A 13,926-nucleotide genomic window follows, 5' to 3' on the forward strand; every position below is an offset into this window, starting at 1 on the left:
ATCATCGATCAATATTAGTGTTCAATCTTAATTGTAATTAATAAACTTTGATATTTAAAAGTTTATCTTAGCCAGTTAATCGGATTTAGGATTATTGGTTTAATATTAATATATTTGTTTTCGCAAGGAATTGGTTGTTGAGTCAGTTAATCATCAATATCATAATTAATTAGTTGATCAACTAATCCACTGATTGTTATTGTATAAGATGATTCGATTATCTCTATCCGTTAATTTGTTGGTTAATTTCGATCGAGAAAATTGATTCTGAAACTATTGAGTCAATTGTGGCCATCGTTGATTGTTATACTGATGGTGAAGTTTCCTGTTCTTATCGTGGACCCAAACCTCCCCTGGACACTGGACTTCATCGGTATATCACTTTAGTCTATTTTTAACAATATTCTGGACCGGTCACTTTTAAGGATTACTCACAAAATCGATACAATTTCAATTTAACTTCATGGGTATCAGAAAATAGTTTAATTGGTCCAGTTTTTGGTAACTTTTTCAAGGCTCAAAACAAATCTCCAGGCAAATCACCTTAATAAACTAATAGATTAACAACAAAATCTATTATTAACCTTGACCTAAATCTTTTACCAAAGAAAATTGGACAAGCAACTAAATCAATCCAATCCAATCAAATCCATATTTTAATTGTTATGTTTTTTTTATCCTTCGACACTATTAATCCATCCGGAGACAATAATTGAAAGAGAATTACATCAAAATTCATTCTGTTGTTAATTCGTGTTGAATAAATTTAACCGAATACGAATGACGGTAAATTATTGTTCTTCTCTCTCTCGCGATTACATTTGGGTCGCATTTGTAGGGTACTGGTACCCGTTTTTTAAATATTTTAGCATTTCAGCCTTAGCCCGTTGTGAGTAATCGTTGAAATCCGATTGTTCCAAGCAAGTAAAAGATCCAGCGACTCGTATAATCATCCGGTAGGTTGACCAAACCTCACGATCGGTCCACTCTCGTGTTCCGCTAGTACGAGATCTATTGATTCCTATAACGAGTTCATTCTCCTCCTGTTCATCATCATCAAGCGGACGGCAAAAATAACCAAAAAATATACATTTGCCAATCATTTGGTTCTCTTATCATGTCCACTTTCTGAAAATATAAAAGAAAATTCAATTATTAAACTTCAATACTTAGGTTTTGTCAGAATTTTGATTGTATCTTACATTTTCCTCCGGTTTCGATTTATCTTCAAGTTTGATGTCATTCACACCACAAGCCATTTCCTCCGTGTCTTTAGAGTTACTATTCATGTTGATCGAGACCCGTGGTCACTAGAAGAGAAAAGTAGTAAAAGGTGAACAGGATTATAAATTGGTGTTAATGAAAAATGAAAAATGTCTACAACTGAATTAAATGTCCTCTTATCACAATTTACAAGTCACAATATTCACATAAAACACAATCAATCACAGTGATGCCTTTCAAAATGACCCATCGTGGTGACAGCCATTCATAGAGCGGGTCATTCGAAAGGATTGAAATCAATCAATTATTTTGAGTTCGGTCATTGGGTGAGTCGAATCGACGATCGGCTCAGTCGCTCTTTCGGCTTGAGACAAAAACGCCTTTCGTTTTGTAAACAAATTGGAAACAATTTAATTCCAACTTGTTTATTTTTGTTAATTGTCATTGTTTTGGTTTTGTTTCTTTTTCTATTTTAATTAAGTTACAATCGTCATTAAATATGAAGAAAAAGGTAAGTGATTGTTATTTTCGTTTTCTCTGATTGATTGGGTTACCTTTGAGTTTATTTGGTCTTTTCTTTTTTCCTTTTCATCTTCTCTCAGGTACTTCTTATGGGTAAAAGTGGTGCTGGAAAAACCTCCATGAGATCAATCATGGTGGTCAAGAGGCCTTCATGGAAAGTTTTTTCGCCTCACAGAGACAATTTTGCTTGGAAGCCATTCTACAAAATTCTCCAGAAGCTGAAGTTTTCTGTCTAATACATAAAATGGATCTCATACCCGAAAAGAGAAACAGAGATTTGGTAACAATCGCTTTCTCGGTAAAATCTTAGTTATGATCGCACTGGTTTAGCTTAAGCCTTAAGACTTGAAAGTAGATGCTTTGGAACCTTCATTCGGGATGAAACTATGTTCAAAGCTTGGTCGAAAATCGGTTATATTATTTTCCATCAAACTGTTAATTCACTTTGATTCAGTTATAACTTTCATCGTCTACACTCAACTACAAATGTAATTTTGTTTTCTCTCTGTGTTTTAATTGTGATTAGAGTTACTAGTTTACTCTAATAATTAACATCTTAATTTTCATTGTGATTGTATCAACATTTGGATCTGTCAACAAACAACTTTAATTTTTGGATTGATTTTTGTTCCCATTTTTTAAAAATCATTCAAATTATACAAGATAAGTTCATTTAACCATTTTAATATATTAATTTATAACAATGTAATCAAATGTAATATTTACAATTTACCTCTTCCAATCTTTACCATTTAAATTGATTATCATCAATCAACTAATCAATTTCATTAGAAAAATAAATTGTAACTTTTTTTTCACCCAAAAGTTTCAAGTCTTTCCTTAATTTCACCCACTCGAATGTCCAATCAATGTCCAAAGCGTTTTCGTTCATCGGCTTTCTAATCATCGATCAATATTAGTGTACAATCTTGTAATTAATAAACTTTGATATTTAAAAGTTCATCTTAACCAGTTAATCGGGACAGGTGATTTAGGACATTTTATAGCTCATCTTTTTTATTGGGACTAAATTTTCCCCAGTAGGGTTTATTTTCAATAGTAACAGAATCACAGAATTCCTGGTCAATCAAAAAATCTTTAGCATCCCAAGCTTGTGCACCATCTTTGAACATGAAGATTGCCCGGTTATCCTCAATGATAAATCTTTCCGCTAAAATGTGGTTGTTCATCAAACTGGTTTGCCATAGAGATGTAACTTGGTCTGTTTCCGGGCGAGTTTCTTTACCATATACGTTCACAAAAACCATCAAAGATTTACCTTTTTTTGATGCTTTCAAAACATCTTCCGGGTTATTAAAGTTGAATGCGGAAAAATCAACCTTAGGTGGTTCTCTTTTCCACTCTGGCACTTCATCTGGTTCCAAAGGGTCATCTTTCTCTTCCCATTGCTCAAAAATCTTTTCAATATCTACATCATTATAATCACGAAGGTCTTTCTTTACCTTCAGTCCTATTAACTGAATAAAATTGAAAATTAATTAGAAAATAACAATTAAACACTTATTTGGCTCCATTTGAAACGATGTAAACAAAGTAAAGAAAATCAGTTTGTTGATTAATCGCACGGTTTTTTCACCATCTGGTTGCATTATACATTATTCTTCAGGAATCCTGAAGATTGCCTGAAGGTAACACTGACTAATCGTTCAGTTTACAAGAATTTTACTTTTTTTGTATTGTTAGTTAGATCTGTGTGAGTTTTGTTTCATTTCATTAGTTTAAATTCATTAGTTTAATTTCATTAGTTTAATATCATGTTTGATAAAGTTGAATTGGGTGCCGTTTGTTTGAAGGTCCAAAGATAGTTTGACTCATTAGGTTTGTCATAAAGAAAAGGAGGAAATAAAAAAATTTAGAATTTCAATCTTTTCAAAAATATAAGTTTGAGATAGATTAAGTTGCATCAAATTAACAAAACTTACCAATAAACAAAATGGTTGAAGTTGACAATAATAGTTTAGGTTAACAAAGAAAACAACTAAAGTAACTGTTGAACTATCATAATTTTAATCAACGATCCTTGTGATGAGATGAACATTAACACAAATTAAATTAAAATTCACAGGTAATTAATTAAATTAAAATTCATCAGGAAAAAAGTTAACCTTTCCAAACAAAACGGTGGTTTCATTTAGTTTACTCTTCGATAGATGGAGACACGTTTATGTTTGAAATGAACAAAATTAAAAATTGGAAAATTTTTGTTCTTTAATATATTTAAATGCTTTGATTATCAATTAAATTGATTGAAATTATGACAAAAAAAAACTTTAAAACGTAATTAAGATTAATGAGATTATTGGTTAATCCTTTTTATTGGATTTAAAGTGTTCATCATTTGTGTTGTTTGTTCCTGTTGTTGTGTTTGCGGTTGATTGTTTACTGTTTCGAGGTTTAATGAATAATTTCATTAAATTAACTGATGGAGCTTCAAACAGGATGAAAACAAGATATCCAAGGATGAGACACATAACGAAAATGTAAGCAACTCTCATCCCCTAGAAAAATAATGGTGAAAGAAAAATGGAGATTTTCAGATTAATTTCAGCCTTAAACCGCTAATCGAGACAATCAAAGAAAGAGAAAGTTTTGTCAATCAATCTTACAATAAATAATCTAAAGGGTGTTTCGGTTAAAAACCTACCTTAAGGTCGAGAGGAAAAAATTTAATCGAACCATTTGGTTGGTGATAAAGAAGAGATAAAGATGATGAAAATGATAAGATGCAAATGATGATGAAGGAAAACAAAGATTTAATCATTGGCTAATCTAATTTAAGCCACACCAGTGCGATCATAACTAAGTTAAATAACTAACATAACTATGTTACCAGAATATCTTTCTCAGAAAGTAAATGTTTTATACTTTAATCACTCACCTTTATCAATCAATTTGTGATTAGAGTTACTATTTAACTCTAATAATCAATATCTTAATTATGTAGTTTAATTGTCTTAATATTGATCTTAATTGTGATCAAATATTTTTTCTATTCAGTGTAAATATTTTCATGTTCATTTAAATTTCTCTTACCTTTTAATTGTAAATTATTTTCTTAATTTGTCATCAATCTTAATGGTCATTGTGATTGTATCAACATTTGGATCTTTCAACAATCAAATTCAATTTTTTGATTAATTTTTGTTTCCATTTGTTTACAAATCATTCAAATTATACAAGATAAATTCATTTAATCATTTTAATATATTAATCAAATGATCATGACGATGAATCAAATCAATGAAAGTAAATGTTTTATACTTTAATCGCTCACCTTTATCCGGAAAATCACCTTAACCAACCAATCGATTAACCTTGACTTAAATCTTTTACCAAAGAAAATTGGACAAGCAACTAAATCAATCCAATCAAATCAAATCAAATCCATATTTTAATTGTTGTTTTCTTATCCTTCGACACTATTAATCCATACAGAGACAATAATTGAAAGGGAATTACATCAAAATTCATTCTATTAATTCTTGTTAAATAAATTTAACCGAATACGAATGACGGTAAATTATTGACCTTTTTTTTCTCTCTCGATTACATTTGGATCTTATTGGTAGGGTACTGGTATTTGCTTTTTAATTATTGTGGCATTTCAGCCTTAGCCCGTTGTGAGTAATCGTTGAAATCCGATTGTTCCAAGCAAGTAAAAGATCCAGCGACTCGTGTAATCATCCGGTAGGTTGACCAAACCTCACGATCGGTCCACTCTCGTGTTCCGCTAGTACGAGATCTATTGATTCCTATAACGAGTTCATTCTGCTCCTGTTCATTGTCATCAAGTGGACGGCAAAAATAACCAAAAAATAAATACATTTGCCAATTATTTGGTTCTCTTATCATGTCCACTTTATCTTCAAGTTTGATGTCATTCACACCACAAGCCATTTCCGCCGTGTCGTTTTTATTCATGTTGATCGAGACCCGTGGTCACTAGAGGAGAAAAGTAGTAAAAGATGAACAGGATTATTACAGTGTGACTGTGATAGTCATCACTAAGAAGTGATGAGTGGTGAAATTGGTGACAATTGAGTAAAAGCATTGGGGTTTCTTCAAACGGGAAACACTGTAAACTTGTATTGGTGTTAATGAAAAATGTCGACAATTGAATCAAATTGTCATCTTACCACAATATTAATTATTCAGTTAAATTAAAAAAGACAAGAAAAATATACTAACAAATTTTGTGAATCCAAAGAGAGAGAATGAAACTTGGTCAACTGAAGCTAAAAGATAATGTGGTTTCAGAAACTAAAATGGTGTCAACTACTAGTTAACAATAGTGATGTTTGTGATCATCGAAATCATCGATTATCATCGATGATCGTCGAAAATTTCGATGTCGATGATTTAAAATTAAACATCGATTTTTTAGCCTCTTTCTTTTTCTACTGAACTTTTCCCTCGCATCGTAATTTCCCCTCTTTTCTATTTCTCTTTCTTTTTCCTCTGTCTTTTTCTCTTTCGACCAAATATCGATGATCATCGATTTTGGTAAAAATTATTGCATCACAATCGATTATTGGCAAATCCAATAATCGCACATCACTAGTTGACAACTAGAATAAAGAATCTTTATAGTGATGTTCCGATATAATATCATACTCGATATTTTTCGGTAAGACTCAAGATATGTCCGTCAGCTCGATATTTTCAATTTTCAGCTGATTTTTTTCTCGGCTTAAGGTTCGGTTTGATTGTCTTATGCCCTCCGGGCCTTTCTTTGGTCATAGTGACCCTTATTAGCGAAGACCTAACCTAACCTAATTTAAACAAACACAATTAACTGAACAATTAAGTCCATTTTCATATGTAGCTTAAACTTTAAGCCGAAAAAAAATCAGCTCAAAGTTAAAATATCGAGCTAACGGACATATCTTGAGTCTTACCCAAATGTCCAGGCAAATCACCTTAATCAACCAATAGATTAACAAAATCTATTATTAACTTGACCTAAATCTTTTACCAAAGAAAATTGGACAAGCAACTAAATCAATCCAATCAAATCAAATTCATATTTTAATTGTTATGTCTTTTCAGCCTTCGACACTATTAATCCATCCGGAGACAATAATTGAAAGAGAATTACATCAAAATTCTCTCTATTAATTCTTGTTAAATAAATTTAACCGAATACGAATGAAGGTAAATTATTGGCATTCTCTCGCGATTACATTTGGATCTTATTGGTAGAGCACTGGTATTGTTGTATTTCAGCCTCAGCCCGTTGTGAGTAATCGTTGAAATCCGATTTTTCCAAGTAAGCAAAAGATCCAGCGGCTCGTATAATCATCCGGTAGGTTGACCAAACCTCACAGTCGGTCCATTCTCGTACTCCACTTGTACGATTTCTATTGATAAGTCCAACGAGATCATGCCGCTGTTCACTCTTATCAGGCGCACGGCAAAAATGACCATAGAAAATATACATTTGGACATCATTTGGTTCTCTTATCACGTCCACTTTCTGAAAATATAAAAGAAAATTCAATACATATGTTGTGTCGCAATTTTGATTGTATCTTACATTTCCTTCCGGTTCCGATTTATCTTCAAGTTTGATGCTATTCACACCACAAGCCATTTTCTCCGTGTCGTTACTATTCATGTTGATCGAGACCCGTGGTCACTGCAAGAGAAAAGTAGTAAAAGGTGAACAGGATTATAAATCGGTGTTAATGAAAAACTTTTGGTCGAATTGGTTGAAGCTTTTGAAAGCTACAATTATAAGGTATTTCTCAGGTCAAAGTTGCACATGTGGTATGTTGCATATTTTAACGAGTAATATTATCGATACTTGTTTTCAATATTACTCGATACTATGAACTATCAGTAAGGCACTGAAAGTTTTTGACTCAGAAAATGAAAATTGAGTATGTAGAAATTTCACCAAATAGAATCAGAATAATCAAAAATATTAATACTGTTCAATACCCACGGTATTGTTGATACTTGTATCAAGAAGTATTGAAAATATTATCGATACTGTAACAAGAATACGTTCAATCAATACTTTCTATCATTTCAACAGATGTTTTGAAACTAAAATGGTGTCAACAAAACTCTTGAAAGAATATTGGCGATATTATCGATGTCGATTGATAATATCGATATTTTGAGCTAAGACGATACGAGCGTTTGTCTCAACCAAAGGGAATCCAATGGAATTAAATTGTTTCCAATTTGTTTATTTTTGTTAATTGTCATTGTTTTGGTTATGTTTCTTTTTCTATTTTAATTAAGTAAAAATCGTCATTAAATATGAAGAAAAAGGTAAGTGATTGTTATTTTCGTTTTCTCTGATTGATTGGGTTACCTTTGAGTTTTTTTTCTGTTTTCCTTTTCATCTTCTCTCAGGTACTTCTTATGGGTAAAAGTGGAGCTGGAAAAACTCCATGAGATCAATCATGGTGGTCAAGAGGCCTTCATGGAAAGTTTTTCGCCTCACAGAGAGCAATATTTTTCGAAATGTTGAACTTTTGATTTACGTTTTTGATGTTGAATCAAGAAAATTGGAAAGAGATATTGACTATTTCAAATCTTTCTTGGAAGCATTCTACAAAATTCTCCAGAAGCTAAAGTTTTCTGTTTAATACATAAAATGGATCTCATACCCGAAAAGAGAAACGAGATTTGGTAACAATTGCTTTTTCGGTAACATCTTAGTCATGATCGCACTAGTGTGGCTTAAGCCTTAAGACTTGAAGTAGATGCTTTCGAGCCTCCATTCGGGATGAAACTCTGTACAAAGATTGGTCAAACTGTTAATTCACTTTGATTCAGTTATAACTTTCATCGTCTACACTCAACTACAAATGTATTAATAATTTTCTCTCTCTCTCTCTGTGTTTTAATTGTGATTAGAGTTACTAGTTAACTCTAATAACCAATATCTTAATAAATGTAGTTTAATTGTGATCAAATATTTTCTCTATTCAGTGTAAATATTTTCATGTCCATTTAAATTTCTCTTACCTTTTTATTGTAAATTATTTTCTTAATTTGTCATCAACTTCTTAATCAACATAATCAACATCTTAATTTTCATTGTGATTTTATCAACATTTTGATCTGTCAATAATCAAATTCAATTTTTGTATTAATTTTTGTTCCCATTTGTTTACAAATCATTCCAATTATACACATTTAATCATTTTAATATATTAATTTATAACAATGTAATCAAATGTAATATTTACAATTAACCTCTTTCAATCTTTACCATTTAAATTGTTTATCATCAATCAACTAATCAATTTCATAAGAAAATAAATTGTAACTTTTTTCTTCTGCGCAAAAGTTTCAAGTCTTTCCTTAATTTCACCCACTCGAATGTCCAATCAAATGTCCAAAGCGTTTTCGTTTATCAGCTTTCTGATCATCGATCAATATTAGTGTTCAATCTTGTAATTAATAATTTTTGATATTTAAAAGTTCATCTTAACCAGTTAATCGGACAGGTGATTTAGGACATTTTATAGCTCATCTTTTTTATTGGGACTAAATTTTCCCCAGTAGGGTTTATTTTCAATAGTAACAGAATCACAGAATTCCTGGTCAATCAAAAAATCTTTAGCATCCCAAGCTTGTGCACCATCTTTGAACATGAAGATTGTCCGGTTATCATCGATGATGAATCTGTCAGCTATAATGTGGTTGTTCATCAAACTGGTTTGCCATAGAGATGTTACTTTTTCCGTTTCCGGGCGAGTTTTTTTATCATAAACAGCGACAAAAACCATCAAAGTTTTACCTTTTTTTGATGCTTTCAAAACATCTTCATGATTGTTAAAGTTGAATGAAGAAAAGTCAACCTTAGGTGGTTCTCTTTTCCACTCTGGTAACTCATCTGGTTCCAAAGGGTCATCTTTCTCTTCCCATTGCTCGAAAATTTTTCAATATCTGAATCATTATAATCACGAAGGTCTTTCTTATTACCTTCAGTCACACTAATAACGCCGAATAAAATTGAAAAATTAATTAGAAAAATAACAATTAAACACTTATTTGGCTCCATTTGAAAACGATGTAAACAAAGTAAAAGAAAATCAGTTTGTTGATTAATCGCACGGTGGTTTTCATTTAGTTTACTCTTCGATAGATGGAGACACGTTCATGTGAATTGAAATGAACAAAAATCGGAAATTAAAAAATTGGAAAATTTTTTGTTCTTTTAATTGTTATTTAAATGCTTTGATTATCAATTAAATTGATTGAAATTATGACAAAAAAACTTTATAATTTGATATTAATTAAAGTGAATACTTTTGATGATAATTCGGTTCTTTTTACTTTGATAAAACTCATCGTAATTAAGATTAATGAGATTGTTGGTTAATCCTTTTTATTGGATTTAAAATGTTCATCATTTGTGTTGTTTGTTCCTGTTGTTGTTGTGTTTGCGGTTGATTGTTTACTGTTTCGAGGTTTAATGAATAATTTCATTAAATTAACTGATGGAGCTTCAAACAGGATGAAAACAAGATATCCAAGGATGAGACACATAACGAAAATGTAAGCAACTCTCATCCCCTAGAAAAATAATGGTGAAAGAAAAATGGAGATTTTCAGATTAATTTCAGGTTTTTCTTTTCAGAAATTCTTTTTTTTTCTATTCTCTCCAGAACAGGATGGACATTGTAATTACCTCATTGTAATGATCTGCTGGAAAATATTGATGAGAATTGGTGATATCATACCAGATGAAAAGCATCTCGGACATGGCAATAGAATAGGCAAGCCGACTGAACGGAACGAATCCTTTGCTGCTCATGTGTTTCTGGACAAATCCTGAAGAAGAGAAAAGAAATAATCCTAATTAGTTGGAACAATGGTCAATTATGGTCAATCAAAATGGACACTGATGATGGAACAATAATCTATTTACCTCCATATCGGAAAGAAAAGGCATAGAAAATCCATGCATAGAAAATGCAAAAGAGTAATTTCTGCAAACCAATATAAGCAACTTCGGAAAAACGATCAAGGTGACTATCGACAAAATAATACGAAAGGACAAATGTGCTTATCCAACAAAGTGTCGCAAAAACATAGCCCCCAAATATCAGCAACTGAAATAGCCACAAGGCGAAAACAAATCAAGGTAAGTAATCAACATTATTATTATTCTTATTTACTTATTTACCTTATTTTCAATCTTTTGATTTGTCACAACCAGTAACCTGTTAACATGCCCAGGAAATAAGGGGCCATGTGAGTGTAGGTGCTGAAATGCTCAATAAACTGAGCTTCTTGATCATAATCAAGGGTACAACAAACTAAAAGTGGAACACGTCTAATTAATGCCACCGTTGAAGTGATTAAAGGACCCGCTGTGATTAATGTCAACAATGCAAGGACACCTCGTCTTGGATTAGTGACAAGCCAAATCACTGGTAAATAACTTAGACCATACAGTTGAAAATCAATACTAACAGACCACCAATTAGGATAACACTTGAGATGATTGAAAAGAGAAGAGGAAAACAAAAATGAAGAGATTTTGATAATCAATAAACTCTGATGATCGTGATGATGTCAATTGATCAATTCTTACAACTTTTGTTGGCTGAATCCAATTGCTCATATAAAGTACATTTGCCCACCAATATTTGACACAATTTCCTCGGGTCATGTCACTAAACTCAGAGAAGATTGGACCTGATCCGATTCCAGAGAAAGCAAAGAGTAAAACAAGAACCCCGATGAACAAAGGAGTTGATCTGATGAGGAGATTGATTGTTACTTTTTCTAATTAATCTGATTGCGAATAATAAACCAATGGTATTGACTTTTTACCTTAAAAATCGAGCGGTCATGTAACGACGGAATGAGATTGATCCATTGAGACGTTTGATTTCCGGATACCAAGTATAAATTGTGAGAAAACCACTGTGAACATAAAGGCGAAATTTTCACTATCATAATTGGACATCGAGATTTAATTAAGAGAAGTTATCGATAAAATGGATCGATAAAAATACTCACCTCATTAAGAAGAAAATCTCAATGAAGATAAACATTTGTTTCCATGTCTCCCTTACGAACCACTGTTGTGGTAATTGATATGAGAAAACCGCTAATTGAGACAATCAAAGAAAGAGAAAGTTTTGTCAATCAATTTTAATCTTATCAATGGAACACCAATTAAATGCTTGATACTTACGGAAAGTGTATGGAACCACACCCAAGGTTAAGTATATATGTCCAAGAAGGCCGAAAATCCGTAACGAGAATCGGACACTATGAAGAAAAGCTAAATCGTGACTTGTACCATTATCACTTTGAGAAATTAACTTTTTCGTATTTTCAATGGCCGAAAATGAGATCAAAATTGGTGATATATTTTCCGGATAAAGGTGAGTGATTAAAGTAGAAAACATTACTAATAAAATTAGCATTGTTAAGATTGTCCTGTCAATCGATGTCAATAATCAAAGTATTAATTTCAAATCTTTTTTTCTCATCATTTTAGTTGATCAAAATCCACTCACATTGCAGTCTCTTGGTATTTAGCTGGACGAGGTCCATCCGTCGATTCGTGTTTCTCACATGAACGGACTTCCGGGGTAATTCGAGTTGCCTGGAAAACTGAACAATAATCAACAAGTGGTTAATATTTCTGCCATTTGAATGTATTATAAATCGACTTGCTAATAATTAACGTAATTCAATACGAGAATAATAAAAAATTATCTCTTATTTCATTCTCGCCTCTGTCATTAGGTATATAAATCTATTTGAAAGTTCAATCATCTCACACTTGTTAGAGTAGATAATTAATCTTGACGATAAAGACTTGAACTTTATACAACCTTTAGAAAATTAATTCTAATTATTGAATGAGAGTTTACCTTTATTGGTGACTGTTTGGAAATCTTGGCGAGAACATGATGATGGAATACAGAATCCGAAATTGAAAGTATTATTGTAAAAGAATTTCAATTCTTTGGCATATATTGAATAATACGAATCTTCCAAAATGGTACCATTGAGATTTAAGTTTATCGAATCGTAAACAGTCTGAACGGGTTTAAATGGCAATGGAAGGTGAACCCGAAGAAGACAATATTGTCCCGAAAGTGATCCATGTTTCGGTCCATCATCATGGGAGATTGAAAGACATTCATGATAATTTCCAAGATCACTAATGTATCCTCTTAGAAATCCTGGTTTATTTCCAGCAGAAGATTCTAAGACTACCAAGGAGAGAGAGAGAGAGTCATATAATTAAGTTGAATTAATCTCATAGTAAATTAATATTCCAACAATTATCAACCACCTTAGGTTTTTTCCCTCATTTCTAATTGACATTTTATATTTTTTGATTGTTTTTCTATCATCAACAAGTAAGTAAACTAATTAACTACTTACATTTGTAGGCCCAAACTTTACGCTGATGAAGTCCAGTTAATATTTGATGAAGACTGGCAAGACAATGCTGATCAACAGGTAGATCCCAATTGTTGGTAATATTATCAATTAAATTGCAAATAATATCTTTCTGAGGCCACAATAATTTATCCAATGCATCAGCTGATGAAACCCATTGTTGAACAATACCAGGATCATTTAGAACCTGTGAACAATTAACTGATGCAACAAGTAGCACTAATGGGAAAAGTTTTCTCAACATTACTAACACAAGGATAACCAGGTAACTACTTGATAGATTTGAAAGTTATCACTAAGAAGTAAAAAAAGAAAAAGAAATCAAAGTAATAAGAATTGGAATATAATTAATACTACTTGTTGATTCTTTCAATTTTCCTCTTGCATTCACTGATGGTGTTAAATTGTTATCAATGGTAAGAGCAGACATAAACTAATAGTGATGAAAGAGAAAACAAAAATAAAAGTAACAATTGATTAATAGTAAAAAAGAAGAAGAAGAAGAAGTTAAATTCAGTCAATTAATTGTTTCACAATTAACACACACATGATGGAAAATTGTCAATGCAGCAAATTTCATGTTATCTTAAGCAAAGACAATCAGACATCAACTCTTGATAGATTGTGTTAAAATCATCAAGTAAATTGATACAACATGATAATCAACTCTCAAGATTATAATTTACATTTGATTTTTGCGAACCGGTTTTGTTAGTTCAGCTAATCAATCTTGATATTATTGGGGGGAAATATAATCAT

The 13,926-nt window shown here is 31.7% G+C and overlaps 2 protein-coding genes, 3 long non-coding RNA genes and 2 pseudogenes across 6 annotated transcripts; 1 reads left to right on the forward strand and 6 right to left on the reverse strand.

Annotated features, from left to right (window-relative positions):
* Positions 1 to 633: 633 nt before the first annotated feature.
* Positions 634 to 1,733, reverse strand: LOC128389777 (uncharacterized). Its single transcript, XR_008325504.1, has 2 exons — positions 1,203 to 1,733; positions 634 to 1,128 (listed from the first exon to the last, which is right to left on the reverse strand). It is a non-coding gene; the product is annotated as an uncharacterized LOC128389777 (long non-coding RNA).
* Positions 1,734 to 2,410: 677 nt separating this feature from the next.
* Positions 2,411 to 3,356, reverse strand: LOC128389962 (LDLR chaperone boca-like). Its single transcript, XM_053349621.1, has 2 exons — positions 3,333 to 3,356; positions 2,411 to 3,224 (listed from the first exon to the last, which is right to left on the reverse strand). Exons 1-2 carry the CDS (start codon positions 3,354 to 3,356, stop codon positions 2,748 to 2,750), a joined length of 501 nt encoding a protein of 166 aa, XP_053205596.1. The 3' UTR covers positions 2,411 to 2,747.
* Positions 3,357 to 4,050: 694 nt separating this feature from the next.
* LOC128389776 (uncharacterized) lies at positions 4,051 to 6,664 on the reverse strand. Of its 2 annotated transcripts, XR_008325502.1 has the most exons (4): positions 5,956 to 6,099; positions 5,042 to 5,709; positions 4,801 to 4,873; positions 4,051 to 4,265 (listed from the first exon to the last, which is right to left on the reverse strand). It is a non-coding gene; the product is annotated as an uncharacterized LOC128389776 (long non-coding RNA). The 2 variants fall into 2 exon arrangements; XR_008325503.1 differs by lacking the exons at positions 4,051 to 4,265; positions 4,801 to 4,873 and having other exon boundaries at positions 5,141 to 5,709; positions 5,956 to 6,664.
* Positions 6,665 to 6,777: 113 nt separating this feature from the next.
* Positions 6,778 to 7,533, reverse strand: LOC128389775 (uncharacterized). The gene is made up of 2 exons (XM_053349402.1): positions 7,304 to 7,533; positions 6,778 to 7,243 (listed from the first exon to the last, which is right to left on the reverse strand). The coding sequence occupies exons 1-2, from the start codon at positions 7,382 to 7,384 to the stop codon at positions 6,947 to 6,949; spliced, it is 378 nt and encodes a 125-aa protein (XP_053205377.1). The 5' UTR covers positions 7,385 to 7,533; the 3' UTR covers positions 6,778 to 6,946.
* Positions 7,534 to 8,919: 1,386 nt separating this feature from the next.
* LOC128389773 (LDLR chaperone boca-like) lies at positions 8,920 to 9,911 on the reverse strand (annotated as a pseudogene).
* Positions 9,912 to 9,921: 10 nt separating this feature from the next.
* LOC128389771 (nose resistant to fluoxetine protein 6-like) lies at positions 9,922 to 13,768 on the reverse strand (annotated as a pseudogene).
* LOC128389778 (uncharacterized) lies at positions 11,994 to 12,477 on the forward strand. The gene is made up of 2 exons (XR_008325505.1): positions 11,994 to 12,134; positions 12,251 to 12,477. It is a non-coding gene; the product is annotated as an uncharacterized LOC128389778 (long non-coding RNA).
* Positions 13,769 to 13,926: the final 158 nt, after the last annotated feature.

The sequence above is a fragment of the Panonychus citri genome, unplaced genomic scaffold (assembly GCF_014898815.1).
Source record: "Panonychus citri isolate SS breed McGregor unplaced genomic scaffold, ASM1489881v1 Contig00111, whole genome shotgun sequence".
Taxonomy (NCBI): Eukaryota; Metazoa; Arthropoda; class Arachnida; order Trombidiformes; family Tetranychidae; genus Panonychus; species Panonychus citri.

Coding starts and splice junctions, on each gene's coding strand:
- LOC128389962 (XM_053349621.1), bottom strand. CDS start 3,356: ATGCAACCAGATGGTGAAAAAACC. Junction 3,225..3,332: donor AACCAGATGGTGAAAAAACC/GTGCGATTAATC, acceptor AATTTTATTCAG/TTAATAGGACTGAAGGTAAA.
- LOC128389775 (XM_053349402.1), bottom strand. CDS start 7,384: ATGAATAGTAACGACACGGAGAAAATGGCTTGTGGTGTGAATAGCATC. Junction 7,244..7,303: donor AATCGGAACCGGAAGGAAAT/GTAAGATACAAT, acceptor TTATATTTTCAG/AAAGTGGACGTGATAAGAGA.